The sequence below is a fragment of the Agelaius phoeniceus genome, chromosome 3, assembly GCF_051311805.1.
Source record: "Agelaius phoeniceus isolate bAgePho1 chromosome 3, bAgePho1.hap1, whole genome shotgun sequence".
Lineage (NCBI taxonomy): Eukaryota > Metazoa > Chordata > Aves > Passeriformes > Icteridae > Agelaius > Agelaius phoeniceus.
The window spans coordinates 50,204,461-50,232,307 of record NC_135267.1 but is presented as its reverse complement, the minus strand read 5'-3'; the positions used below and the strand labels follow the sequence as shown (position 1 = coordinate 50,232,307).

Genomic DNA, 27,847 nt, shown 5'->3' with positions numbered 1-27,847 from the left:
TTGGGTTAGCCAATAATGCAGATTATTAATACATTAATAATACAAGGGAACTTTTTCAGTAAAGTCTGTTAAAAATTCTGTGTCTAATCAAAATTATGAATTCTTGAGGTCAGTTCAGGGTGATTATTCGGGGCACAATTGCCTTAGTAACACTACAATGTCATATTTTTTGACTTTAATTTTTTACCATGGCAAAAAATGTTGTGCTTTAACTTGATTAAGTTGTCTCCTTCCTGGATTTCTCTTTTTCATACTTGTGACTATACAAAAATAAACAGGATGATAATCTCTTGGATGTCACATGGCAGAGCAGTAGCTGTGCTGTGAGTGTCAAAGTAATGAATTAACTCAGCCCAGGACAAGAGGTTACTAAATAACCTTTGCCTACTGTAGATGGCAAAGGTTTCTCAGGACTTACAGCCACTTAATGTGAGGCAAAGCCTAATCAAATTGGTGGCGTTTGAATGAAGGTCTCCAAATTCTCATGTCCAGACTATACAATGAGATAGCACAGAAAGTTAGATGTGAGGCATCCTCCTTATCATGGGTAGCAGGAATTTTCTCCAACTAAGGATGCCTTCCCTCTTGTCTTTATCTAGTTTAGAAATACTTTATCTGACTCCTTGTTGTGTGTCCTTAATGGATTGTAGGACTGTACCGGGGGGAGGAAGGGGGCTTCAAAAAAAGGAAGCCCTCAAGAGAGGTTTCTATTTTAAGTTTGAAACTGATTGTGCAGAAATGGCACCTTTTAAATAAATATGTTCTGTGAAACTCATCCTATCTTCAGTAATTCACAGGCATTGCACTGGTAGTCTTGTTAACCCCACACAGCCATGGCAGGGTAATTTTCAGTGTAGGTATCAACAACACTGATGAGTTTTAAATGAAATGGTAAATTCTCCTTTCACACTGTACTAATCACAGTGTAGGCTGGAGGTCAGTACAAACTTACATCATAGCTGACATTGGAAAGAAAAGGGCAGTACACAATTTTTATTATGGAAAATAATAAGGAAAAAGGACTGCAACAACATAACCTTGTCATTCCTTTGGTCTGGCCTGATTACAGGCTGAGGAGCCTTTAAGAAGCCCACTTGCTGAGCAAAGCTTACCAGATTTTGGAGAGAGGGTGGACAGAAAAATACAGATGGATTTCTACAAGGTTACTTCTCAGTGAACATCTGATCCTACAGGACTTCTTTAGGACTCCCTTCTTAGAACTCTCTTCATTTTTGCACTTTTTGTTTTAATGATAGTGATCTACCAAACAGGTAACTACAGTTAGGTATCTTCTCCTGTAATGGGACCTATGGCCTGATATTCCCATCATGTGTAGGGAATATTTTGTGCTTCAGACAGGGTTCCATTAATATCTGCCCATGGAGTGAAGGACTGCCAGTTCTCTGGCAGTCAGTGGGAAAAATCTGAAGGAAGTCTGTATTAAAAACTTAATCTTCCAGGTTTTAGCCATACCAATGATGCAGACCAGCCATGGGATTCACAAGCTGCTTCTAATGATTAGAATCCAGCCTCTTGTGTTTCATTTGGATTTTTTTTTGTGTTTTAAATATAAGGCACCAGCTGGAAATGCATATTGTCATTTTTTGGTTTGAGTTGTAGGTAGCTGACACCAATTTTTGCACTTTCTTTCCTCAAGAGCCACCTCCTTTGGTTCCCTCGGTCAGATGTGCAGTTACAGGGCTGCCCCTGTTCCCAGCAAAGTCAGAGATTTGCTGTCATTAGCAATGGCACAGGCAGGTCCTAAGTGCCAGGAGCAGTTAATATTTAACCTTCTTGTGGACTCTGGCTTGGCTTTTCTGTTCCAACCCACTGGGAGTGTCTGCTCAGGGAAGAAGTTTGGTATCAAATCACCACTGAAAGTCTCCCCTCACCAGAGGATCAGACTCTGCTCTCACAGAATCTCTGAGATGCCGGAGAGAGGTCCGGAGCTAACAGGCCTTCTGAGTGTGGAAATATCCCAGAATGGTCCATACTCTAACCTTCACTGTGGAACAGTAGGTTTTTAAACCTGTGATGTTTTATAAGGCTGCCTGTGCTATACCTGCATCTGGCTTTGGCAGTGAGGACAGGCTGATGCAGACTAGCTGGAGTTTGATGTATCAGAGTGTAAAAAGACATTCAGAGGATGCACATGAGGATGGGCACTGGTAAGATTCAGGCATGCCTCTTTCATGCCTACACCAGGATTTTGTATCTCTACCACCATTAGGATAGAGAGATGTAGGGCAGGAAGTTTCCTTGCTTATCTGCTGCTAGGGTTGCTAAAAATTTCCTAGGCCAAGGTAGAGAGGCCCAAGGCTTTTAGTGTTAACCATGCTCAGCATTCACTCAGATGTGAACCATGAAGCACCATGGCAGTGACCAGATGTGCTGCCTCTGTCCCTGTCAGCACTAAGTCGCTGTGAAAGGAGGCTGAAGATGTCTGGGGATCTATTTTAACCCAGCTTTGCAGGTTTGTTGGGTTTCTTTTGACAGGGGTGGGGATGAAGGCAAGGTGCAAATTGAGACCAAACTTTCCATTAGGCTAAATCAGCTGTATTAAGATGGGTTTGAATGACAGCAGAAATGGGCAGATGCTGCCAAGAAGCTTTTGACACTTGTACCATGCTGCAGATGTGCTAAGCATGTGGCAGAAATATGCAAAAAGTTCATTATAATACAAGTAGTGTCATCTGCTGCCTAGTCCCCTTGCATTGCTGTGTTCCTTAGCTGCCTCATTAGGTGGGGAGTAGGCCTGATTAGTGACTTGTTTGTCAAGTGACAAGCCAGGCTAATTAGTTGTGTGGGCAGAGGATTGGTTTCAAGCTCATCAGGAGGGCATCCTCATCCTTTCCTCAATCATACGCTTCCTGCAGCAGGGTTTGCCGCAGGAGTTTGTTTGTGGGCTCTTCTTCTCTAGAGCTTATGGACAGAAAATCTGGGCTAAATGGGGCACTGAGAGGATCTTTTTTTAGCCTGTCACACTGGAGCCGTGAATTGCAGCAGCGCAACTGGCACTTTTGCAGGGCGTGAGGAACACTTCCTTGTCACCCTGCAGGGTGTGTGGCGGGAGTGGGCGTGCAGCGATAATCGAATCACCGAGTGAAGTGGCAGGCCTGTGTGGCTGATTTACAAATACCAGTGTTCTTTATTTACACAGACATGTAAACAACAGAAGGTAAACAACACCGCCCAGCTCGGTCTAACAAACAGGCTGCTGCTGTTTCACTTCAGGACCTGAGGTGTTTTAGACATTTCACAGAAACTGTATTGACAGCAAACACAGGAAGGCTACGAGGTTACCTTGACTCTTTCTCTCTGCACGGGAATCGCATGCACGGTGCGGCAGCATGGAGGAATGGCACCGCCTGAGGCTGCAAAACAGGGGTATGCAAGCAACCCACCCAGAGCTGGCCTTAAGTTCGGGTCTGGCCAGAGTCAGCAGTATTTGTGAGCAGTACCACTGCAACCAGTCTGTCCTCTGACAGCACTTTCCACCCAGAGGTCTGAAAGCACTCTGCGAACAGACTGATCAATCTTCGTTGCATCCTTTGCAAATCATCCCATTTATGTACAAGGAAATAAAGAGAGGGCCTTCAAAGAGTGGCTTTCCCAGAGCTCAGGTTTTACTGGTCTCGTTCCCAACCTTGTGCTTTAAGCATAGCACCATTCTTTCTTCACAGAAGTATATTGCTTCTTGGCATTTTAGGACAAGCTTTTGAATACAAAGAAATGCCCCAAGCACTGGAGGTAGAGGGGCAGTGGACGGTCCCAGTCGTGACCAGAAGCTGCTCTGCTCCAAAGCTGCCCCTGCTGAAAGAGGAGCCAGCTACTGTGCGATACATTGCACCCAATCCCAAGCTTTTTCAAGTTTGTCTGAAAACGGAACTAAGGGAAACATTAGCTGCAAAAGAAAAACTGTTCAAAAACAGCAGTGCTGATGTGCTGTCTTGCAAATTTAACTGCAACAGTAACCCAAACACACACTGTGTTTCAGTTAGTTGAAATACTTTTAACAGAAATGTTACACTAAATTTGTAAGACAGAAAAATATCTAGTGGAGAAATTAAGAGTTCAGGAAGTTTGCTGCTTTGTGCCAAGGAACAAATTTCCTTAAAGTTTTAGCAGCAGAAAATTGGCTAGGGCTTGAACAGCACTGAGTTCTCAGCTCTAAATTCACATTTTGGTTACACACACACTTCCTAAATAAAAAAAATTTAAAATAACTTCTCCAGATTAACTGGTATTGGATATGTTGTTTGGTTCTGGTTTTTTGGTTTGGTTTCTTTTTTTTTTCTTTTTTTTTTCCTGTTGTGGAGTGATAACCATGGCTTGAACCCAAAACCAGTTTCAGCCTTTCTACCTGTTTTCTAACATGAATTGCAAGTTCGATGGGCTCAGCTTGTATGCTAGATCAAATTCAAGCATGTGAGAATTGCTGCTAAAAAAGCAGCTGGGAAGTTGTGTTTGAGCACAGTATTTAAATACTCAGCTGACTTCTCTCATGCACATTATGCAGCAAGAAGTTTAACTTCTATCCTCCTAATTAGAACTACAGCCCTATCTTTAGTTATCATAGGAAAGGAGATGAATCAACACAACCGTAAGATACACCATTTACAGCTGCCAGTACAGCAGCAGGTAAGATAAAGACAGAAAAAGAGGACTGTTTTTCTTAAATAGTCATTCCTGCAATCCTTTCAAACCCCCAGGTGAAAAGGAAACCTAAGAAATTCTCCTTAAATAAAAGCTATGTACAAATTGCACACATTGCAAACGGAGCACTGAGATCAGTTACAGAAAATAAGATGTACAGTCTTCACTGATAACATCTCTCTTGCTATAAACAGTGATAAACAGCATATGCTTTCTTCAGATGTCAGAACCCAGCAAGACAGCAATATTATGTACACAGGGCTTGTTTGCCTTCTGCCTCCCACAGCAGAGCCCCTCCAAACTCTGTTTTCACTTCAGAAAGCTGTGCAGCGACGTTCCTGCGCACCGTGCCGCTGCTGCTCGGCAGATCACAAGAGAGCTGTCATTGCTGTCTGGCTGATGGGCTTTAGGCAGTCTCTGGGCGTGGAGTACCCCTCGCCCCCGAGAGCACTGTGCTGGGGCTTCTGGTAGTCTGTGCTGTAGCTCACGGAGGTCAGAACACCATTAACTTTGGGTTTGTCGTAGTTTATGACACTCTGGGGTGTCTGATAGTCTCCGTTCCTGGTGTCGGTTTTGCAGGAACTGGAGAAGCTGCCAGCGGTGAGGGAATGTATCTGAGACGAGGCGACGGGAACGTTATAGCCGTTCTCAGGGGGGAAATTACCTTCTCTTGCTATGTGCCGCTCTATGATGGGGGTGGCGTACTCGGGCTCCTGGCTGGTCAGGGGCAGAGCATATTCGTGCCTATTAGCTCTGTGAGGGCAGTGATAGTGATTTTCAAACTCAGAACTCCCCCTTCTTCCCTCCTCTTTGGTGTCCATGGGGCGAAAAGTAGATCCTTTACGTGTTACCGTCCCAGTTCCGATCATGAGAGGCTGCTGATAATCTAAAAGGAAGCATGAAATGCTCAGTAAGGCATAGATTGGTTATCTTATGTATGTAATACTTATGCAGAGATAGGTATTTTATGTTGAAAAGCTACTCTGTTTTTGTATCAAAAGTGTGGTTTTTGGGGATGTGAGGAAACCTTTCCCCAGCACTGATCCTGTAACCTCCTTCAGTGAGCAAGAGTTGCAGAACATGGCAGAAGCTTTACCACAGAGAAGGTCCAATCTGCCACCTCTTTTTCTACTCTCTCCCTCCCTTTCCCTACCTACCCCACCAAATAAATTAACATTTCTGGAGTATACTTGAAAGCCCTAAGAAAGAGTGAGGTCAACAAAACATTAACAACAAACTGGACATAGGACATTGCATGAAGATCCACAAGCGAGAAGTTCTCCAAAATGAGTGTTCCACTTTTGGAATAATTAAAATGCCCAGAGGATTCATAACGAGCCGGCTTTATTTAAAAGGCATCTCACAGCAGCTGACTGACAAGAAGGATGAAGTTAGGCAAAACGGCAGCCAAGAGAGTCAATGGAAGTGTGAAATGTGCTAAGCCAGCTCAGCACGGCTGCAGGCGTGCCAGGGGGGATGAGCTTGGGGGGAGAAGCGGGAATGGTGCTGCCGGAGGGACTGGGCAGTCACCCAGTCAAGGGGAATGGCAGGGATAGAGCTGGCCTAAGGCCTGAGCAGGAGCAAGGATTGAGATGGAGGAAACACGGCCACAAGAAGCGCGTGCTTGCACCTCTAGCTAAGGTAGGTGCCAGGCTGTGTGTGAGGAGGTCTGAACGAGAAAGTTTTCTGAAAAAACAAGCAACACTGTTATGAGGAAAGTGAACGTTCTAACTTTCTCGCTTTGGCGCTGGTGACAATCTCGTACAGATACCAAGGGTGGCCTGAACAGCTCTAGTAAATGACACTGCTAAAGTGTGGTGTTTGCACGCAGGCGTGAAGAAGTTAGCTCGGTTTCTGTTCTGGCATCGCGGTTCATCTGACATGAGCGTCGAATTCGATCCCATATGTCCTGTGAATCTTTTTGGCAGTTTCTGGCTGGGTCCCAAACTTCAGCATGTAGGGTGAAGGTGTTATGATATTTCTCTAAGTAAGTAGTGCAGCTCTCCCCAGCATCGCTGCCGCCATCCCCAGAAATCTCTCTCGCTCAGGATGGAGCATCTCGGCTTCCTCCTGGCTGCCTTTGGGAGCCAGCAGGCAGTCTGAAGTGAGGGAATTCCATGTAGCATGAAAACCTATATGCAAACTGTGTGCTCCCTGCAATTAAATTATTAAATGGCACATTTCTAGGTTGCATCCACATTCTTATTTCATGGCTTAATTTCAAGGAGACTGCAGGTGAAATGCTAAGGCTGGGAATATGCCTGAGCCAGGCTGAGAGTTCAGACTTCCCATAAACACAGCAGGAGGGGATGGTGGAGAGAGCAAAGACTTCCCAGACATGGCCAGGGAACCAAAAAACCATATTTTGTGAGCAACCTTTATTCGTTCTTTTTCCTTAAAGCTGCTTTATAGGTCTCTGCATATTTATATTGAAAGTTTCTATAAAGGATTGAAACTGTCTTTGAAAGATATTGAGAGCAGCACCATATGGAATTACAGTAACCATCCATTTGTTTTTTAAATGTATTTCTCTGCCAAACACAATGAAGAAATTCTAAGGAATTTCTAAGGTCTGGGGGCTGGAAACAGGAAACTAATCTTTCTTCAAGAGTGCTGATGACTGATCCCATGAAATGGCTGGTCTCACTAGCCTTACCAGACAGACTAGACTAGGCGGGGATAAGATGTGCTAAGAGGATGAATTAAAAAATCATCCCTTTGGGATGCAAATAGTACTGATGCTCTTTCATTGGGATTTGCTCTATCCAAACAGTGACCTGGAGCCAAAGTAGCACAGGAAGAAGTGCTGTGGTTTGCTTACTTCTTCCCTCTCACCTACCTGCCTCCTCTTGAGGAGGCCTGATCTGCCAGATAGTTCAGGAAAGCTGCACAGGGATCTGAGCACAACTTCCAGCTAGGCATGAAATCCCACTATAAACCAAGTAAGTAATTTTTCTATTTGATCAGCAGCAAGGGGCATCGTACTTTGTTCCATTTCCAGAGACACTTGTGTTTAAATAGAAACACAAAAATTAGTCAGCAAAGGGAAGCAATTCTATCCTAGGCACATTCTTGCACTTTATCCATGCCTGAGTGCCCTCCATCAGTATCTTCAGCTGCAACTCTTTCAGAGTCAGGAAATTTTTCCAACAACTCCACGAAAACAAAATTCCAAAACAGTGGGCCTTTCCCTCCCTAATATATTTATAGCTGCTTCACTATACATTTGGGATGAACATAAATAAATCTATTCCTGGGCCTCAGTTTGCATAAGAGCTGAAGCTTGTCACACTGCTGGGCCATCCCTCTGCCTGTTACTGGCTCTGCACACAGAGCAAAAGGGATGGATCCGAGGGGGAGCAGCTGTTACCTGCCATGTCACTGGTGACCAGATCCAGCTTTTGTGGTGTCTCCTTCTCATTATTATAGCTGATGGTAAATTCGGTTGACTGATGTCTGGTAAAGGGCTGCTTGATTTGTTTCCAACAACCTGTGAAAAAGAAATTAAAATAGAAGGCTTATCAGCAAGTTAAATGCTTGGAATCAGAAGACTTACCAGAAAGTTTAATTTTCGGTATACTCATTGCTGTCAATATATTGAAATAGTTTTAAAACATGACTAAAATGGGCTGTTTGTTTAAAAAAAGCCCCCTGAATATGGAGGGTGAAGGAAGAAGTGAATCATCAACTGGGATTTCCAAGTTTATATAAGATTTTTTGGCAAGAAGGGCTCAAACTCTGTAGGTGCCTACAGTGATGCCTTAACAAAGTATATTGATAAAATACCAACTTTAAGTCAGTTGTGTTTAGGCATTGAATATGTGGCAAAAATAATGCTTAAAATTTCTTCTTTTGCAGTGGATTAGTGTGGCTTCTGATTCATTGGTATCTGAGCACCTGCACTCATCAATTAACTTGTTCTCACAACATCCTCGTGAGACAGAAAAGAAAAACTCCTCAGTGTCAGGGACTTGCTGGAGCCTGCGCCAGGAGGTCTGGGGAGAGGTGAGCTTGACTCACAGCTTTGCAAGCCCCAAGCCTGGTTCACAAGAGCTTAGGAGCTTGATTTATGAAGCAGACACACAACAAATGAACTGACTGGGTAAGAGGCTATCTCCAATTTCTTGGGATTTGTCCTCATTAGCAAGTGAGAAAGGATTATGATGTGACCTTGAAAAATCATATTAGCAAATATGATGTTAAGTACAAATTAATTTTCTAATGAGGGCGAGCTGCAGTGGGTAACAGCATTCCTTTCACTGACGTCAGCACCTACTGAGGGATGAAATTTTGGAGCTGAGCTATTGCAAAAGACTTGTCAAGAGACATATGAAGTGCTCAGTGGTTTGGGTTTTTTGTGGAAAGCTGAGTTTCAGAAGGATATTCCTCGACAGAACTGGTTGGCCAGGAAAACACCCCAACTGCCAAGCTGATGGGAACCCCACTCTAGAAAATGTTATTGAGCAAGACAAAGAAAATACTTCATCGGGATTTTGCAGTCATCTCCTAAAGCAGTGAGCTCAAGCCAATCCCTCATTCAATACAGTTCACTGTTCTTAGGCTTTATAAATACAGTTCCAGCCAGGAAGGGCAGTGAGAAGAAAATACTAAAGCCATAAAAAATGATTATCCCTTGCTCTCTTAGAGAAAGGCAATCCCCTCTGCTGTGGGGAAAAGAAAAGCAGCAATTTTCTGCAAAATAGGTATTTTGGAAGTGGGAAGGAAAAGGAGGGCACCTGGGAGCACTCTTACATGCTAATTTATGCACTCTGTATAATAGATCTTTTGTTAATTGCCTTTCTGTCATAGAAACCAAATTATATTGTTTCTCAGGGCACTGTGCTAGGATGACACAAGTGGGACTATCATTTGCTGTTTCCCTTGTATGAAGAGGTGAATTTGAATGAGGAAATGTGGATGCTATTTCACAAGCATTAAATGCTTAGCTGCATAAACCCCTTCCTGCTGGCCCAGTGGACAGGACAGGACAAAGTGCATGATTCTCCACTAACCTGATTTCTGAGTACTGGATAATCCATAAGAAAGTCCTTTGGCTTCTCGCCTGTGAGGAGAGGAAAGGGTTTATAAACATCAGTACTTACAGCATTTCAGCTTCGTGCCTTAGCTCCAGCAGAGCCTTTTTATTTAGTGGCTGAGGACAAGGCTTCACTTTGAGTTCCTGGAGGTTGTTGTTTACTAGAACATCAGGCATGCAAACCAGCACTTTGACATTTTCTTTTTCTCCATCTATGTGCAAGTTGTGAGTGCTGGTGTTCAAATTTCCAGGGCTGGCACTCACAAGTTTGATGTGTCTATGTCTAGGTGTGTCACTCTGGGCTATGTTTGGGTCTGCTCTTCTGAATTCTTTGGCTATTTTATAGATTTACTGGGAATCCAGGGCAGAGCTGAGTATCACTGGTGATGAAGCAGCCTCATCAGAGCATTGCTTACACTTCCAAATCCCATCTGCTGACAGAAGCATTTCCTGGTTCAACATGCAAGTGCAGGTTCATAGGAATGTGCATCTAGCAGGAAGCACAGTTAGCAGTGATTGTTCCAGTCCTCAGTCTTGTGAGATGAAATAGCTTCATTTTAGCTGCTTACACCAGTGTATGTGTGACTCCACAGAGCAGAGCTCTGCTGGCAGCCTGCTAGGGTACGTGCTCTAACTTAAGGGACTGGGAAGCAGAAACACAACAGGAGGGAAATGAAAGAAAACGATCCAGATAGATAGCTCAAATCTTCCTTCCCTTCACTGAATTTTTATTTGGCTTTGGTGTGGTAAGTTTCCTGTCTTTGACTACTTTACACCTCAATGCATGTGGGTATATGTAGGGTGAAGAGAGCAGCTGGTTATGCACAGTTCTGACCTGCTTTACCTTCATTTTTCTCTGACTAGGGGAGGCATACAGTAAGAAATATAATTTACAATGTCCATAAATGCACCAGCTCCTCTTGGTTTAATTTATAATTTGCATAGTAGTCTGTGGTTCTGTCAGAAGGGCTTCCCCATATGTGCTACAATTTAAACCCTGCAGTGGGTACCCTCAGCACTGAGATCTACTTAAAAGAAAGACTGACAAACAGGATCAATTCCCAGCTCCCTGGTAAGGAGGCTCTGGAAAGAGGGCATGGAGTTGGACAGGCTAGCTAGGTACCCACAAATGCCTCCTTTGACAAAAGCCAGTATCTTACTTGCGTAGGGCTGCGCAGATACAAATTCCAGAGAACAAGAACAGAAACAGCACGATGAAGATGGGGACAATTATAGCTGTGAGCTTTAAACCTGCATGAGAAAAAAGAAGGGATAAAAGTTTAAAAGGTAAATTACTCCAAAGATGGTAATTTTTACTACAGCAAAAGGTAAGATAATGTTGCAGGAATGCTTCTTGAAGAGAGCATGAGAATGTACAACTGTAAAACTAAAAGACAATCCTCAGCCATGGTTGGATGCCATGGACCCGTGTGGAACAATGTTGAAACAAAATAGTTGAATATACTTTCTCAAGGGTTACACTTGACTTGGCATCTATTTGCATCCTTACAAAGAGCAGCTCTTTCTTATTACACACTAGATGACTTTTAAAAAGCCACTCATACACACTCTGTTTGCAGTTGCTTATAAATCTGCCAAAGGAGACTGCAATTTTACATGCCAAGTATCTGGCTCATGCTGAACTGGCTGAAACATTTCAGTCAAAATAGCTCAAAGATTTCCATGAGGGAACCTAGGGAAAAAATCCTGTTCAGCCACTGTTAAATTCTAACACAACATGCTTTAGAGCAGGGATTTGAAAATTAGAAGTGGGGTGGCTCTTGTGTCAGGAGTGTGCTGTTCCCTGTTTCCACAGACACTTTTCAGCTGTGAGAATAAGGCAGTAGAAGTGTCCACAGGGTATTTACAATTTAGCAGATGAAATCTCAGTGGATTTCATTTTCAGTGAACATGGATATGGTTTAGTCCTACCACTGCACAGATGAACAGAGCTTTCTTGCTCTTGGCAAGCAGTTTCAGAATTTTTTTTTCTTCCACTGATTGCTTCTTACAACTAGTTTTTTTCACAGAGGCATTTCTACAACTATCAGCTACCTAATGGGAAGTAGCATTTGGTACAGTGGGTCTGGCAATTCCTGCCTGGCTATGAGCCCGCCAAACAGTCAGTATAAGCACCAAATTTTGTTTGTTTGCTTTTTAAAGTCTAAGAAGTTAGCTCCACAACATTAAAGGATGAAGACTGCAAATTCAGGGAGTATTACACAAATTAAGGTTGTCTGAGCCCCCATAAACACAGGCATTATGGAAGAGTGTTTAATTAGACAATCAGGCACTGCTGTATGCTGCTTTCAGCTGGGAACTCGCTCTGGAAGGAGTCATGGTTGTGTGGAGGTAAGATAACACTTTAGTGAGACAACTACTTCACATACTAAAAAATTCTAAAATACAGGATGAAAGTGAGGAAGAACTGTACCAAAAATTGCTGCTGAGTGCTCACTGTATTCCCTTGAGCCACCCACCAAGCATGGCAAATCAACCAATATGACAGGGAAACCAAAGCCCAATGTTTAACACATCAAGGAAAATTAAGGCTTTCAATCTCTTTCTGTGCCTTAAGACAAAAAGAACTTATTGCTCCTCCCTCTTCTCTCTGTCATTATTAAAGTCTGAAGGGAAAATAAAAGTTTTGATTTGTGAGAAAGTTTAAAGTTCACTCAGACTGGGCTGAAGACATGATGCATCCTAGAGAAAATGCAGCACTAGGTAGTATTACCCAAGCTAGTTTCTTCGGAGGGGATGGGCTCTGTAACAGTCCTGTCTTCTTTTCCAAGGGAGGTTTCTGTGCTCTGACTGGGTTTCTGCCACATGGAATGCGTGAAGGAGCTGTTGGCTGCAAGAGAGAAGGGGGCATCAGTGGCACTGGGCAGCACAGGGGGCTTCAGAGGCACCATGCACTGCTGACCCCATACCTGGCATTATTCTACAGCCCATCAGCTCCAGCTTCAGGGCTATCCTTTGGTTCCAGGTCTGAGGGATGATCCGCACGTAACGGGCCACGATGGGAGGGATGAAGTTATTGCGCACTACGTCACCAGCGTTGGAGTTGCCTTGGAACACCTGCAATGAAAGGGGCACACACATTGTCTGCCCTGCTTTAAAAGTCTCTTTCTTCAAAGTGCTCCTGACATACAACTTCAAAGATTTTCATTCTAAGACTAACACACTGATAACCTGGGATTCAGCCACAAGATTTTAGGAATTGAGAGTTCTGGAAAGAAATAATCTTTTCAGTTGTGCCAGATGATCACATTTTTCTGTTAGCTTGGAGGAGAAAGATTATCACTGTTTCAATACTGTGTGATTCCCAGTTAATGTATGCTGGTATAATGCTATCATTTTTTATTTAAGAGCAGTGCAGCACCCTTTCTTGGAAACAGCAGATAGAAACATAAAAGGGAAAAACCTGAAGTGAACCATTTCTAGACATTTTAGTTAAATGGTCAGTTTTCTATTAACTACACAGTTGTCACTGCATTTTTATATTATTACCCAGAATCAGCTCAGCCCCTTGTGAAGAACAATCATCCTTGCAATATTAGTTCTTGGAGATGCTTCAGCATGATCTAGGAAAACTTAAAAGTCTGATGAGACAGAGAAGTGAGCTCAGCATATCTTAGATAAATTGCCAGGCCATATAGGATTCTGATGGGACAGGTTCTGTCATGCACCTTAGCTGAAACTAAGATTGTATATAATACTTTCAAAGGATATTTGTATATGACAAGTCACTGTGGGAAACTGCAAGCCTGCATATTTTAATAGTAGCTAAGCCTTTGCAGTTCACCCACTACTAGGCTGATTTGTCACTCTTTGGGCCAGCATCCCCTCAGTTTAACATTTAAAAAATATTAACACCATTAATGTTGGAAATTCCTTGCCATGCAAGCTAAGAAAAGCAGAGCTAGCAGGAAATCTCTTTTCAGCTCTGCCAAGTTTTCAAAAACTGCCATCAGCCCTGAGGACAGTAGAGCCTTCTCCTGAGGCAAGCTGAGATCCCTCAGGAATGATGAGTGGAGGTCTGACTTTGAACACTGTGGGGACAGGGAGGAAGGCTTTTGGGATTTCTTTTGTTTGAAAGAAAACATGAAGTTTTCAGGGGAAAATGTTTCCAAACAAACTCCACCAGCAGCTCTGCCCTTCACTGGAGGGGTTGTTTCATTTGGCAGGGGGAGGTGGATTGACCATCCCAATGCATTTGGAGCTGACCCTCAGCTTTGCTGGTGCCACACCAACAGCATCCCTGGCACAGGCAAACACTGAGCTGAGCTAAGGACTTGCCCCAACAGCTGCTGTACAGCTCCAGTTACAGCACTTTTTTAAAAGAAGGGTGCAGACATACACATGCCTCCCTGTGTGTGTCCCACAGCTCCACCAATCCCTGGATAACTTCCTTGTTTCAGCAAGCTCACTATCTACTTCACAGCCATAAATTACACTGGTGAAGACAGCCCAAGTCTAGACAAGTTTGAAACTCCTAATCATTCTTGACAGTGAAAGCTTGCCCTTCAATGTCAAGACAGCATAGGCATTATTGTTTTGTGTTTTCCTACCCTTCCCACTTTCCCTTACCTTTTCTTCATTGCTCAGAATCCCTTTGTAAGTTCTCCACTTTGAGTTGTTATTTTTATAGTTCATTGTAAATGTCTTCACATAAAAGTTGAAATTCGTGGATCCGGAACCAGTGGTCTTAATCCCTTTTAAGAAAATGCAAGAAACATTTTCATTTGCTATGTGCCTGTTTTAAGGGAACATTTGCAAATGCAAACACAGAAGCCAAAACAATTTGGAAAACTTGATCTTCAAGGTGTTAGTTTATTTTTCAAACTGTGTTGAAATTGAGTTTAAAAGTTGGGTGAAGAATGGAAATCTGTTTTAAATTGTGAACTTAGATCAATAGATATTTTAAACAGAGCACAAAAGGCTCAGGGAGCTGGGTCTGTTCAGCCTTGAGGAGAGATGTCTGAGGGGACCTCATCAGTGTCTGTCAGTATCTAAAAGGAGTGTGCCAAGAGGATGGAGCCAGGCTCTGCTCAGTGATGCCAAACAACAGCACAAGAGGCAATGAAAGTGATGCACAGGAAGTTCCACCTGAACAAGAGGAAGAACTTCTTTACTGTGGCCAAACACTGGAGCAGGCTGCCCAAAGTGGTTGTGGAGTCTCTCTCACTGGAGATATCCAAGAACTACCTGGACACAATCCTGGGCTGTGTGCTCTAGGATAACCCTGCTTGAGGCTGGACCATATGACCCACTGTGGTGCCTTCCAGTTTTACTCATTCTGTGATTCTGTGACTCCAAAATGAAAATTGCTTTTTGATATTATGGTCTGTATTGGCCATCTTTACATCTTTAGCAGCAACTGTAATTTACACTTTTACAACCAAACCAGGAGATGGAAACAGGAATTTCTTTCACCTAGGCCTTGTTTCAAAGGCTGTGAGTTTCACATTTCTTATTGATTTCAGATCATCCACCCAGACTCCACTGCTCCGTGTGTATTTTGTTCTGTCAGCATGTTTACAGATCAGATATGCATAACTGAGTTCAATCCTATACCCTCATAGGAAGACCAGTCTTGAAAATAGTTTCTTGTTTTAAACAGGAAAATTATATTCCTGAGTGCAGAAAGTGCAGAACACTTAATTACATTTAACAAAAGAAACGTTGCATTAGTGCACTATCAGCTTTCCAGCTGCATTCAGTTTCTTCTCCAGCTGAAACCCTCTAATTCCCAGAGAGCGACATACCTGTAATTCTCTTCTTCTCTCCCAGGTCTATCTCCAGCCATTCCCGGTTGCTGCTGTGGTTGGAGGCCCAAGACCATCCTGGGACTTGTAGCCAAGCCTTGTCTGGGGACCACAGGAGTAGTTGCCCAAATTCATTGGTTTCCTCCCAGTAGGAAGATGCAGTAACCTGGCTCTTGGAGAGGAATCCCTCTTCCAGACTGAGAGATTTGTTGCAGCCTAGGAGTCCCCACACAGACAGGCAGAAGGAGTTATTTTGCATTTTCACAGGATATTTTTATATTAGGCTAGCAACATTTGAAGACCACCCACAACAGCAAAGTCAGACATTGCTGAATCTAGTGCTAGCCTGATGCTCTCCATTAGCTGTGGTGTTTACCAGTCAATTTGTAGCGTATGATCCAGTACCAGAGAGCTGCAGTCCCAATCCTTTACCAGTCTAACTCCTACATACATGACACCTTCTGACTACATCTGCTATTTTTGCCATTTAGTTTTTTAATCTCTGCACTTTTGTCTCATTCCTGTGAAGACATATTTTATTTTTAAATTTTTCCTTCTGAAACATAATATTTATGTTTTGAGATTGGCATTAACTAATTCTGCTGTACAAAACATTTCACAGATGAAGGCACTGTACTGAGAAGAATACTTTACTGTAAATATTTCGTGATTCCCACCTGCAATTAGGGTTAGGAAAGTTACTCATTAGAGAAGCTCCTTGATACAGCTGCCAAGATGTGATATCATGAAGATAATATCTGTGGGTAAGCACTACAAACTCCACCAAAGAACCCACAAAGTCTCTGCACATCAAGGTTCTTCAGAGAAAACAGGCCAGTGGAATATGGTTCAATGAAGTTAAAAATAATTCCTTGGCAGATTCAAAGGCCTATACATGCTCTACAGTTTTCAGTAGAATAGTAAATGATTTTATCTCACATGAGTGAAATATAATTCAAATGAACGAATGCGAACTTTCCCCCCCTCTTTGCTGTGTTTTATGGAAATGAACGGCTTGACAGATTAAAAGAGGGTTTTGCATCTTGGAAAGCCATAAACAAAAACGCCTTCTGTATCAGTGCAATATAAATATATTTTCATTTCTCCTATGTTTTCTTTCTCCGCTTATATGATGAAGATGGAAATTACAAATATCTGAAGAAAAACTGCTTTCATTTTCTGTAGCCTAAAGTACATAAAAATGGGATTATCTGATTGTCATTTTTCATATGCTGGCACCAGAAATGTAACAGCAGAATACTATTTCTGTTTCTCATCTATGTGTGTATGACCGCACATATTCTGTGTTTTTTCCTAGCTCACTTCAGATCCCTTCAATTTTTTATTCACTTGCCAATTTTAAAAAGCTGTTGTCCTAAAATATCCTTCCTAGACACAGCCTGACATTCTCCTGATTATTTTTTAAAACTTTTACAGAAAATATTTAAATAGCTCAAAACAAAGCAATTTTTCTTACCATTTGAAGTAAACGTAAATCGCTTATCTGACAGAGAACCACTGTAAGAAAAGAAAAAGGTAATTCAGCCTCTCATGAGGTGGTCACAGGAGTGCTGAGGTAGAGCTGCACAATCACTGTTTATCCAGTAAAATATCTCTGGCCACACAGCCACTTTCTCTGCTGGCTGGATACTGACCCCCTTAAGAGCACTCAAGTGCGTCTCTCACTGCGACTGAATTCAGGTAAATTTTTAATGGTTTTGAGCATTTTTTAAAGCTTTAGAGTGACTTCCCATTGCATCACCCTGTTACTCCTGCTGCTTGTGAAAGAGCTACACTTGATGGAGACTAAACCACACCAGCTCTGGCCATTCCTACTTGGGCTACAGGTGTGTCATAGGATGAAAATGGGATGAAAACTACTCCTTGTTTTAATCTGGGTGGGAACCAGTTCTGTTATAACCACTGCCAACATCTCCCATCAGGAATGGTTCTTTATGCTCCATTAAACACATCTATGGCTCCCTTTTCTTCCTCCTTCTGACATGGATTGTTTTGCTTCAGGGGAAAGGCCATTTCTTGGGCCACTCCACACAGCCCTGCACAATGCAGGACAAGATAAAATCACCACTCTAAGGGAGAGCTGAGTTTTCCTTGGCCTCTCAGGGAGCCGCTTTCTAATTCCCAAGGAGATGCCCCTGAGGTTTCATTTCAGAAGCAATGAATCCAACTGGCTGCCTAATAAAAGAAAAGCCAGGGTTTTAACATGAAATTAGTTTGGATTTCTTGAAAATCTGCCCCCTCCACTGTCACTTCAATTAGCTGCATGCATCCCTGGCCCCTTTTGAAAAGCCTTGGCTAGCGTGACTAAGCAGTAAAACAACTTCTGCACCAAGCATGGAGACAGTTCCCTTTTAGGCTGCTCTTTCTTTGTTTTTGGCCAGGAAAATTTCCCCCAAGCTACTGTCTGCAGCCTCACCACGGTGTTATATGTTTACAGGGCTATATGTTTTGAGAGCACTGCAAATGGGGAATAGGAAAGTAGTCCCATGTCAAGGTCAATAAAAACACTGCCTTTTTTTGTCACTGAGGGAAAACTAATGACTACAGGCAAATGAAGCCCTTCAGAGCCCTGGGTGGGAGCTGATTTATTTGAGCATGTAGGCGGCTGAGTAGCTAGAAGGGGAAACACAAGCCCTCCCTCCCACATCTTCCCCACAGGCAATCCTTGGGGGCAATCAGATGCACTCTGCTCACTTCAAACCAGTTCGACATCACAGCCAAAACAGTTGTTGATTTCTTAGTGAAGGCAAAGCAATTCATTTCAAGGGAAAAGAAGAAAATAAATACCTAAAAACCTACCCAAAACAGCAATCACAGTGCTCCTTGAATACTTATAATGAAAAAAAGTCAACCAGAACCCTTTCAAATAGAGCACTGCAAATTTAGCAAATAGAGGACTGCAAATTTAGCAAATCAAGGTTAGCACTTCTAAGGTCTACAAAGCTATGAAATCTGATAAATTTCTATTGTAATTCACTAAAGAGAACAAGCCAATTCAGTAAGTGGTAATTCATCAGTTTCCTAATGTAACTGTTGGAATTTTGTCACACAGGTTCCACTTTGTCCTCTAAGGGAGGGAATCACTCCATGTTCCTCATTTGCCTTTTTTCTTTTTTTTGCCAGAGCTGGTCTCAAGCAAACTTCTCCTAAGAATGTAGGTTAACTCCAAATCTTATCTTTCACTGTTGACAAGCACACAGCCTCTTGCATTTTCAAAGGCAAATGATTCCACGTGTGCAGAGGTATAGTCACAGGCCAGGCCATGCTACAGCACCTGTGTATTTGCACTGGGGTATCAGAACTGCCCAATAAACCCAGCCATTCGGGCTTCATTACAGCATCTGGGGGTGCAGGTCTGCACATGGATCATGGGAAGGGAAAACCTCACACATGCTGGAGCGTAACCAACACACTGAGAGATGGAGTGGGGAGGCCAAGGTCAGCTCTTGCAGGGTGCTGGGTGAGCAAGACATAACTCCATGTTAACAACACAGCACTCAACAGCTCGATGCACTCCAGCAGCAGCTCTTGATGAGGTCAATTTCGGCTAAAGTCGCTAAATAATTTAAACCTTTAATACTGAAATCCACTATAAATGAGATTTTAAAAGCTTGAGCAAGCTCTTATTTAAGGGCATCTAAAAAGCTCTTAAGGCACTGCTGCTCAAGCACCAGTTTTTCCATGCAGGCACTGGCTCATCTGCAGGATTTTCTTTCAGCATGTAGGCACTGCAGAACAGGGAAGCCATGCAGCTTTGTAGATACTGCTTATAAAAGATTTTTTAAAGCACAAAATGCATTGGTTCATTTTCTTAGTAAACAGGCCTACTGTTTCTAGGAGCCCTTTTTCATGTTTTGGAAGAAAAGCATTTCCCTACATGCTCCAATTTCCGTCTCCTGGGCTCACACCAACAGTTCATCTGCTCTAGAGACTGTCCCAGCTGCCAGGTGTGGCAGAAACGTCCTAGGAAGTGCTGTGCTGACACTCCCATTTTTCTCAAACTCTGTGCCCTCTAGTTTGTGGGCAGTGAGCCTGTGGCTTCCTGTAGAACCTGCAGAAAGCTTCTGCTGTCTCCTCAGGGCAATTCTGTCCCTTGGAGATGTGCATCATGCTCGAGGAGTGCCTCTGTGTGTCCCTGTAGGCAGGAGAGCTACAGGGGCTCTGCTCCTCCTCAGGGTTCTCTCTCAGGCCCTCACATTAAATGTGCTAAAGCCCCTAGCACGTGTACACTTGCAGAATTACACACTTCATTCTTTGACCACTGGCTCTTGTACTGGGGAAAAAAATACAAATGGGAACCACAATACCCTTTCATTATAAAATTTTATGTACTACTGTCCAAGTTACTCCACTGGGATTATCAAGGGTCACAAGCATATGAATGTATGTGAACAGTTCTGTAACATCTTTATGTAAGGTACAAAATATTTAATTTAGGGTTTCACTAAGCTGGCACGTGTGATGGAAAGAATTTGTATTATTTGTTTTACAGAGGGGCTTGGTGCCTGACCAGTGCTCTAAGTCCTGCTTTGCTTGAGACAAGTTTATATTAATTTTCTTTGGCAACTAACTTTCAAAAAAAATGGAAAATATTTAGGCTGTACAGTTCTTTGGCTATGATCTACATACTACCCAGTTTTGTATACTCCAGCACCATTGTATATAAACCATTTCAGTCTCTGCTGAAGTTTAAGCACAGCAACAGAGCACAAGAATGACTTTTTTTTTAATGAATGAAACCATGATTGTAAAATTGTCAGGAGGGTGTCAGAAATCATGAAGAAAACAGGAAAATAGTATAAAAATTACATATTGCCTTAGCTCTCATAGGTTATGGGATGGAAATTTCCCTTCTTAAAAAAGAAAAAAAAAGGTCCCATGTAAAATCCAGATAACATTTGAAAATTAAAAACTATAAACCAACAGGAATGACAGAAATAGTTGCTGGAAGGTCTTACTGTGCTGGATAGAGATTAGGGGATTTATTTCTACTTCAACAGCAGTACAATTAAAAGTTAGAAGATAAGCAGTAAATATAACAACCTTGCTACAAATATTCTAAAAGAGAAAAACTCTGAAGATGTCAAAAGCACAATGTTTAAGAAGCTGTTCATTAAATCCCCTATGGCTCAATGGCACTTTTTACTTATTTTTCCTAGCTTTTTTTAAACTTCAACACGAATTTATCATGATTTATTAGCCATCGATTAAAGCTGTTTGTTGCAGAACATCATACTCTCAGGTATCTGCTAACAAAGCAATTTGTAAATATGTTTTGGAAGGAACAGAAGGGGGGAAAAAAATGAAAATACCACCCTACATGGTATAGAGCCACCGAAAACCTGAAACCTCTTCCTATCTCCATTGCCAACACCATTTGAATAAAGCCCTAGAAATGCACCTAACATCTTTTGCTCCCCAAAATGGTGTCCCCGCCCGCTTGTGCAGGTGGTGGCAGTGCCCTGTGCCCGGTGCCAGCCCAGCCCAGCCGTGGTACTCACTCGAGGGAGGGGACGCCGTTGGCGACGGCGCCCTGGTAGCGGCTGATGCCCTTGTGCTGCGTGACGCTGATCTGCCCGCCCAGCTCGTCCGCCACCACGCCCGCGTGGATCGCTGACTTGCACAGCAGAGACGTCTGGAAGGCAGGAGCCCCGGCTCAGGAAATCAATCTGACAAGCTGCTAATGCCTTCCCTCCCAAGCTACCGGCATACAGGTGTTACAGCTCATAAAATCCAGCAGAAGCTCAAGAGGAGTGAGAGGCAGGGGTGGAAGAAAGAGGAGTAATCTTTGAAAAATATATGTCTCCCAAAGTAATTTTTCTTTTCAAATGAAAAAAAACAAATGATCTGCTTCTGAGAAGGTGCTGTAAGATTGTCACTTCTCAGGAAAAAAAAGTCAAAGGCAAGGCAACGCTTCCTTGGGAAGATAAATCAATAATTCCTTGGTGCTCTTGCCTGAAGACAGACCCATCTATTACTGCACTTTAGGATTTGAATTATGGTGCACATTAGGGGTTTGGCTATGTGTTGAGTAGCTGCTGCTGGGTTTTAAGTGCAGCCCATTTCCATTATCTCAGGTGGGACAGTGCTAGATAGATAGAAAAACACAGGCAGGACAACTCATGTGCCAACTAGGTGGCAATAACAGAGCTAGGGCAAAGCAGGAAAGGGATAGAGAAAGGTACAAAGGAAACTCTCCTAGGGGCTGCAGGCAGAGGCTGGTCAGGTTCACACCAGCCCAGTTTGGGCTGTGCTACTGGACAAGCTGAGGTGCTGGGCTGTCCCCTCCAGGCAGGGGTGGGGAGAGTGGAGGCACAAAGGCAGCACATCTCCAGGGGAGCCCTGCAGGTTCTTCCCATCAGAAAATCCTCCTTAATGGTGGAGGGAGAATTTCTTTTGCAAATTCCTCAGTGTAGATAAAATCTGCATGAGGTCATGCCATGTGCTGCTTTTCTGCCCTAATCATTGGAACCAAGGGCAGAATAACTCCAGCTAATGAGAATGTAATGGGGCATTTCTTTGTTTCTTCAGCTCTGCCACTTTCCAGGCTGGAGCCAGCACGCTTGAATAACTGGATGAACAGGTTAAACATGAGCACTGACTTTTTCGAAACTCGGTGACTGTGATAGGGTGGGATTTTTCTTCAGTGGTATGATTAGGCTTACTCCTCTGTGAGAGAGGTAAAGATTTCACAGACATGACAGGAGAAGAGTCCAGAGTGAGGGACTCAGACAGGGCAGAGCTCTGAGCCATATGAACTGCGGGTAAATGCAACCACTTCAACTTTTTCAGTTTGAAGAACAAGAAGTTAAAAGAAGCCAGGAGGTTGGTAGTTACCAGTGGGATGTGGTTAGGCAGTGTTTAATATTTATTTCATCTCAGAGCATATGCTAGGAATAGTGCCAGCATGATCTTAAAGAAAGCCCACATGTTACTGAAATGTATCTTTTTCACATGTGGACACCAAACAAGTAAAGGCTTAAATCATATTATTTTGTACAGAAATATTTTGTACATGGATGAGCACTGCCTCAAGAAGGACAAACACTAGGCAGGCTTTTTCCAGAAAGCCAGAAGCCACAAGTAAGTAGGTATATTTGACAATCAGTGGACTTTGTTCTCACACAATTGATTTGTCTGTTTGAAAAGCGTCTCTGTGTGCTTATATACTGATAACTTAACTTATATACTGATAATAAAAGGTATAGCAAAACAGCCCAGAAGAATTACTAAGAAAAGTCAAGCAGCAAAAGTTGAAACCTAGTTGTTCTATTCTTGTTTCTTTTGTCTTTATAAATTTGCCCCCATTATCCTGTGTACTTACATCTCTATATCCTTCTCCAATGTTCCCAGAAATGTCACCTGCTATGTCTCTGCAGCCAGCAGGACAGTATCTGCTGTAGTGAGAGAAGAAAGGCTTGTTTAAGGCATGAACTGTAGTGACAGTACACACAAACAAATTCCTATAAAAGAAATGCTCTCAAACCAATAAATATTTTAGCAGTAATTTCTCTAAATTACTGATGCTCTGTTAGTGAGTCTAGGAGCTAGATAAATGGGCCCTTGAGTTCATAGGTGGACTGAACATAGTAGCACACAAAGACCTAGAAAAGCAGTTTAGCAAGGGCATTTATTTCTATTTAGTTCTCTTGTTCTAGAAATGCTACCACACGAGTTTTCAGAGTAAGATAAGAAACCTATATGCACATCCAGACAGCAGCCAAAAGAACACAGTTTATTACCATTTCAAACCTATCACAAAGTTCAAGGAACCAAGAAATTATAGCTTGTCCTCAGATAATCTTGTATCAGCTGGGACGTGATCTGCTCCCAAAGGAAGCACTGGAATTTGAGGCTACTTTGAATTTCAAAGTGGAAACTCTTTTTACATATACCATGTAGATGTATGCACTTAATGAGAATTGCTGACAGCTCTGCAACTCCATTCCATCATTTTTCTGGGCCACAGTCTTCCATTCCGCACTAGTGCTTCTCACAACCAGCCATTAGACCATTACTCCAAAAAATTTGCTTCTCCAGAAAACCAAAACACTTTAACATTTTCTAACAATTGAATCAGTTGACAGATACTGCAAAGCAAGCCAGAATGCAGAGCTGCAAACCCTGTTTACCTGAATTCAGCCTTTGTGTAGTGGTTTGCTCGTTCCAAACACGTGATCAGATCTGTGAAAATTTACAAATGTCAATTCCAATTGTAGGATATAAAATTACAGACAAATATTTGCCAGAACATGAAATTACATTTAAAGACCTCTTTGTATAATACTTTAGCAATTTTATTAGACTGGAAGCAATAGCTATGGTTTTCTTTCATTCTTTTCAACTTCCCCTTCTACTCTTATGCTTTACACTTTCTTCAAAGTTGAACAGACCTCCAGAACATTAAATGTGGGAATGAAAACTTGAATCTCTCCTACCCCTCCCTTCTATCACAGTGTGATGGATGCTGGAGCTCAAAACACAGTGCAGCTTCCAGGAGAAGGCAGTATTTTCCCCTCCACTGGCCCTGTATTGCAAATAGTCTAGGTAGGATTTCAGCAGCTATTATACCTGGTTAATGTTACAACTGTTTCTTACACACATGCTATTAAAAATACCATGGCTCATGCTACTCTAGAAATATTGAGGAACAAACTTTTAGGCTAAAGCTCTATGTCTGTAAAGATGATAATTAAATAGGGGGAGCCATGCCACTAATCTTCTACTACTTTTGGATATCACCTTACCTGGATGATCACTGCTGGCATAGGACAACAAAAAGCCTCGTCCTGACACGTGGGATCCACTCTCAAAGTGAATAGTTGCCTCATTGCTATCTAGAATGATTTCTTTGGGGACAGGCATCACATTACCACAGTAGGGCCCTAGAGACAGAACAAAGAAGGTTTCAAAGTTTAGATGACGTAATTAGGCTGGGAAAGTCTCGTGATTAGCAGAGAATTTCATAACACACTCATTCTCTTTCAGTATCAACCCAAATGTTGACAAAAGGGTTTTGGCTTCAGTCCTTTATGGGTATGAGCTCTAAAGCTACCCTGACAAGCAGTGGCCAGGATCCAGTTGTCTCTGCATGGCAGCAATTCCAGCATCCACATTTCTCATCACATAAGCCTGAAGAGAAGGATTAATGCCCTTCAACCTTTGAAGTACAGCGTGCTCACAACCAGCAGTAACTCATTAGAGAAAATGACACTACATTCAAAAGCAATCCAAGGGATCTAGGCAGGGTCCCCGAGATAAACCCTTCAAATACACACAGCTCATGCCATTGTGGCACAGCAGCCAGTCAGAAAGGATTAAGATCAGATACAGAGCACCTGGTTTTCAAGGACCTGCATGCCGCAAGCCAGATTGTACTCCAAGGCAGTAACATTTCCCTTAGAAAATTTCCTAAGCTTTTTCCATTTAAAACCACATGGTAATACACAGTTCAAGTCTCTAGAGTTTTAAACAAAAAAGAGAGGGAGAGAAAGGGGAAGATGAAGGGAGTGGGACAGGGAGACAACAGCCTTGTGCATACAGTGAATTAGATAAGGGTTTTATAGCTACCAACTGCAGTATCTTGGAACAGTCTTTGGGACACTCCTTTCTTGTGACAGTAGGCATGCCCAGGACTCCTAGTAATTACATTTGCTTCTCAGAAAGTCAGTTCCCGAGGGGAGTGTTCCTTGGAGACTGCCACAGTCTTTGCATTTGCCTTCTGTCACCATACCTGGGTGCAAACATTTGTCCCTAGCTGCCCTCAGGCACAGATAATACAGAAAATTCAAAGCAGTTTGGATATACTTGTTCAAATTTATGAGTCTATGTACAATACAAACTGCAAAGAAGAGGCTTTTTTAAGATGGCAAAGAGACTTTTTCCCCAGAGGAAAAAAAATCCAAATGACCCTTTACAAGCCCTCAGCCCATCTGTTCTGTTGAGGTGAATGACAGCTTTTGTGTCCTAAAGCAAGCCTTTGGGATGAAAAACGACCACTTTGATTTTTCCTAGACAACCTCATCTTGGTGGTGGTGGCTACTTTAGGGCAACTTGGAACTGACTTCTGAGACACAAGTAATTACATTCACATCATGACACAAATCTGATGAGTGATACCCATCATAACAGGCTCCTAAAAGCTTCTTCATTTTGCTTGGTGCTCTGGGTTAGGGAAGGGGCTCTTTTCCAAATTATTCATTTGCCTTGTAACAGCTATAAGGTCAGCCTATAGAGTAGCCCAATCAGAGTCAGCTGTCAGCAGAAGGGACAAACAAAAGGAGGAACTCTTGTCCTTTTGGCTTAAAAATCATATGGTGAAGGCAGGCAGGCAGAGAAACAAGCGACGAATGTGACATTTCCCTGGAGTACTCATGTGTTGAAAAATGACTCACGACTTAGTCAGAGAAAACAATGTCTATAAAAAGGGTTAAACAAATTGCTTAGGAAATGAACTTATCAAAAAGACAGCATCTGACACTGTGTCATACCAGTCAACTGCACGAGTGATTTATTTGAGAGGGTCTTTTGTGTCAGGTTGCAGTGGGAGAAGTGCTAACTTAGATATTTTTCTGAGAGAGAGAGAAATGGGGGAAAGACAAGGAGCATTGCACGTCTTCAAAATAAAGCACCTGAGAAAGCTTTAGTCCTTTTCTTCTCTCAAGGACTGTCTCTACATATTTTCCCACAAGTGTTCTTTGGCTTTCTCCCTCGCAGCCATTGGCAGTGACCTATCTACTCTGGAGGTATAATTTAGATGGCTGAGTCACACAACCACACATCAGCTGGATCAGGGATGAGTGTCTCTTCCAGTAGCAAGTCTACGTACATTCCAGATAGTTATACAAACAAATCTTACATCATGACAAAAACCAATAAAATAAAATAAAATAAAATATAAAATAATCTAGACACACAGAGCTGTATAATCCAAATTAAAGCAAGAAATTCAGAAGTGATCAGCTTAAGAAACCAACATTCAGTCTAAAGACAAGTTTCCACTATGAAGTAATAAATCTAAAAAGGTTACCAGGCTATGGTTATCTTCTGCCAAGAGCAGTTCTGGCGTACCAAGAAATTCCCATAGGTAGCTCCAAAAAAAGGGAGCCTAGGATTAATTCCTTAAAGGATATAGAAGTAAGAAAGAGTATATACTCAAGGGAGGAATATCTTCCAAAGGTTTATAAGTTTTCTGCAAAGATTTGTAATTAAAAAAAAAGGGGGGGGTGGGCAGGTAGAATTTATTAATACTATGAAACATTCACTTGTTCTTTTGTTGCAAACTGAGGAAGCCTTGCAAAACATTTCAATATACTTCTCCTTAACAATTCAGATAATTGAATTAAACCTTATCAGCACTACACTGTCAGGTCCTCAGACTTGCCTGGGCTGCCCATATGAATACTGTACAACCATAGTGAAGATGAGAGATGACAGAGAAAGCCCCAGTATGAAAATGAGAAACTTGCTTAAAGGGTCCTGTTAATTTTTACTGCAGCATTTGGACTTGACTCTGGATAAATATTTAATTCCTAAACCTGGGACTTAGCCAGAAGTTTTTTAAGATCCCTTTTGAGAACTGCCAGATCACGTTATCAGTTTTTCATCTTCTAATGTTAGTTGTGAGGTGGGCTGTTTTGCATATTCGGCTTGAAAAACGAGTCATGAATGCTGATCTCTCTCAGCTTCCTGTTAAAGTGACTTGGCTGGAGCCCTGCTGGGGTAAGCAGGCAGGATTATTTGGTTTGTTTATAAGAACAAAGGGAAGAGTTTGATTTAATAAACAGATGTGTTACATGTGATGAAGCTGAGTAGGTGTTCTCCATATTTCAATATTACTGTATCTAGATGCCAGGGCCTTTCCTCCTTCCTGTGTCTCATTAAGAAGGTGACCCAACTGTGGTTCCGTCTGTTCACTCCAGATTCCTTTTATACATATTAATAAAAATTCTGCAGGAGAGATATTAGGGGTTTAAGGATTTCAAGTATACTAATTTTAATATTCTCCATAATTAAACTAACTTTTAATGTCTTTCATGCAGAACATTTGATCTGATGGTATGGTTTAGGTGGCTTAAATAAAACACTTTTGTCTCCAAGCAGTATTAACATCCTGCAAGATACACAGTAAATTGTCTCGTGGATATCCTTTGGCTGGCCCCTCTGGAGACTGAAGAGACTATTTTACACTTTGTTTATTTTTTCAATGTTAGCAATAGCCTACTGCTTTTGTCTTTTTCATAATAGTGTTGGTTTGCAAATCTGATGATCTTTACAGCATTGTCTGGTTTTATGAGGTCTAGTTTACTTCTACTGTCAACCAGGCTCTGGCACAGCTCCTGAGCTTTCCTTGTTGAATTATGTTCCT

The 27,847-nt window shown here is 42.3% G+C and overlaps 1 protein-coding gene across 1 annotated transcript in view; it reads right to left on the bottom strand.

Moving 5' to 3' along the window:
- Positions 1–3,125: 3,125 nt before the first annotated feature.
- DCBLD1 (discoidin, CUB and LCCL domain containing 1) overlaps positions 3,126–27,847 on the bottom strand; it is a 46,547-nt gene continuing 21,825 nt past the window's right edge. The window contains exons 3-15 of the mRNA XM_054629842.2: positions 24,228–24,365; positions 23,613–23,664; positions 22,805–22,877; positions 20,982–21,115; positions 16,937–16,977; positions 15,460–15,675; positions 14,282–14,406; positions 12,622–12,769; positions 12,426–12,542; positions 10,852–10,942; positions 9,669–9,718; positions 8,027–8,146; positions 3,126–5,542 (exon numbers count right to left, since the gene is read on the bottom strand). Of these exons, the coding sequence (XP_054485817.2) occupies positions 5,025–5,542; positions 8,027–8,146; positions 9,669–9,718; positions 10,852–10,942; positions 12,426–12,542; positions 12,622–12,769; positions 14,282–14,406; positions 15,460–15,675; positions 16,937–16,977; positions 20,982–21,115; positions 22,805–22,877; positions 23,613–23,664; positions 24,228–24,365 (1,823 nt within the window). The 3' untranslated portion in view covers positions 3,126–5,024. The remainder of the gene's footprint in view (positions 5,543–8,026; positions 8,147–9,668; positions 9,719–10,851; positions 10,943–12,425; positions 12,543–12,621; positions 12,770–14,281; positions 14,407–15,459; positions 15,676–16,936; positions 16,978–20,981; positions 21,116–22,804; positions 22,878–23,612; positions 23,665–24,227; positions 24,366–27,847) is intronic.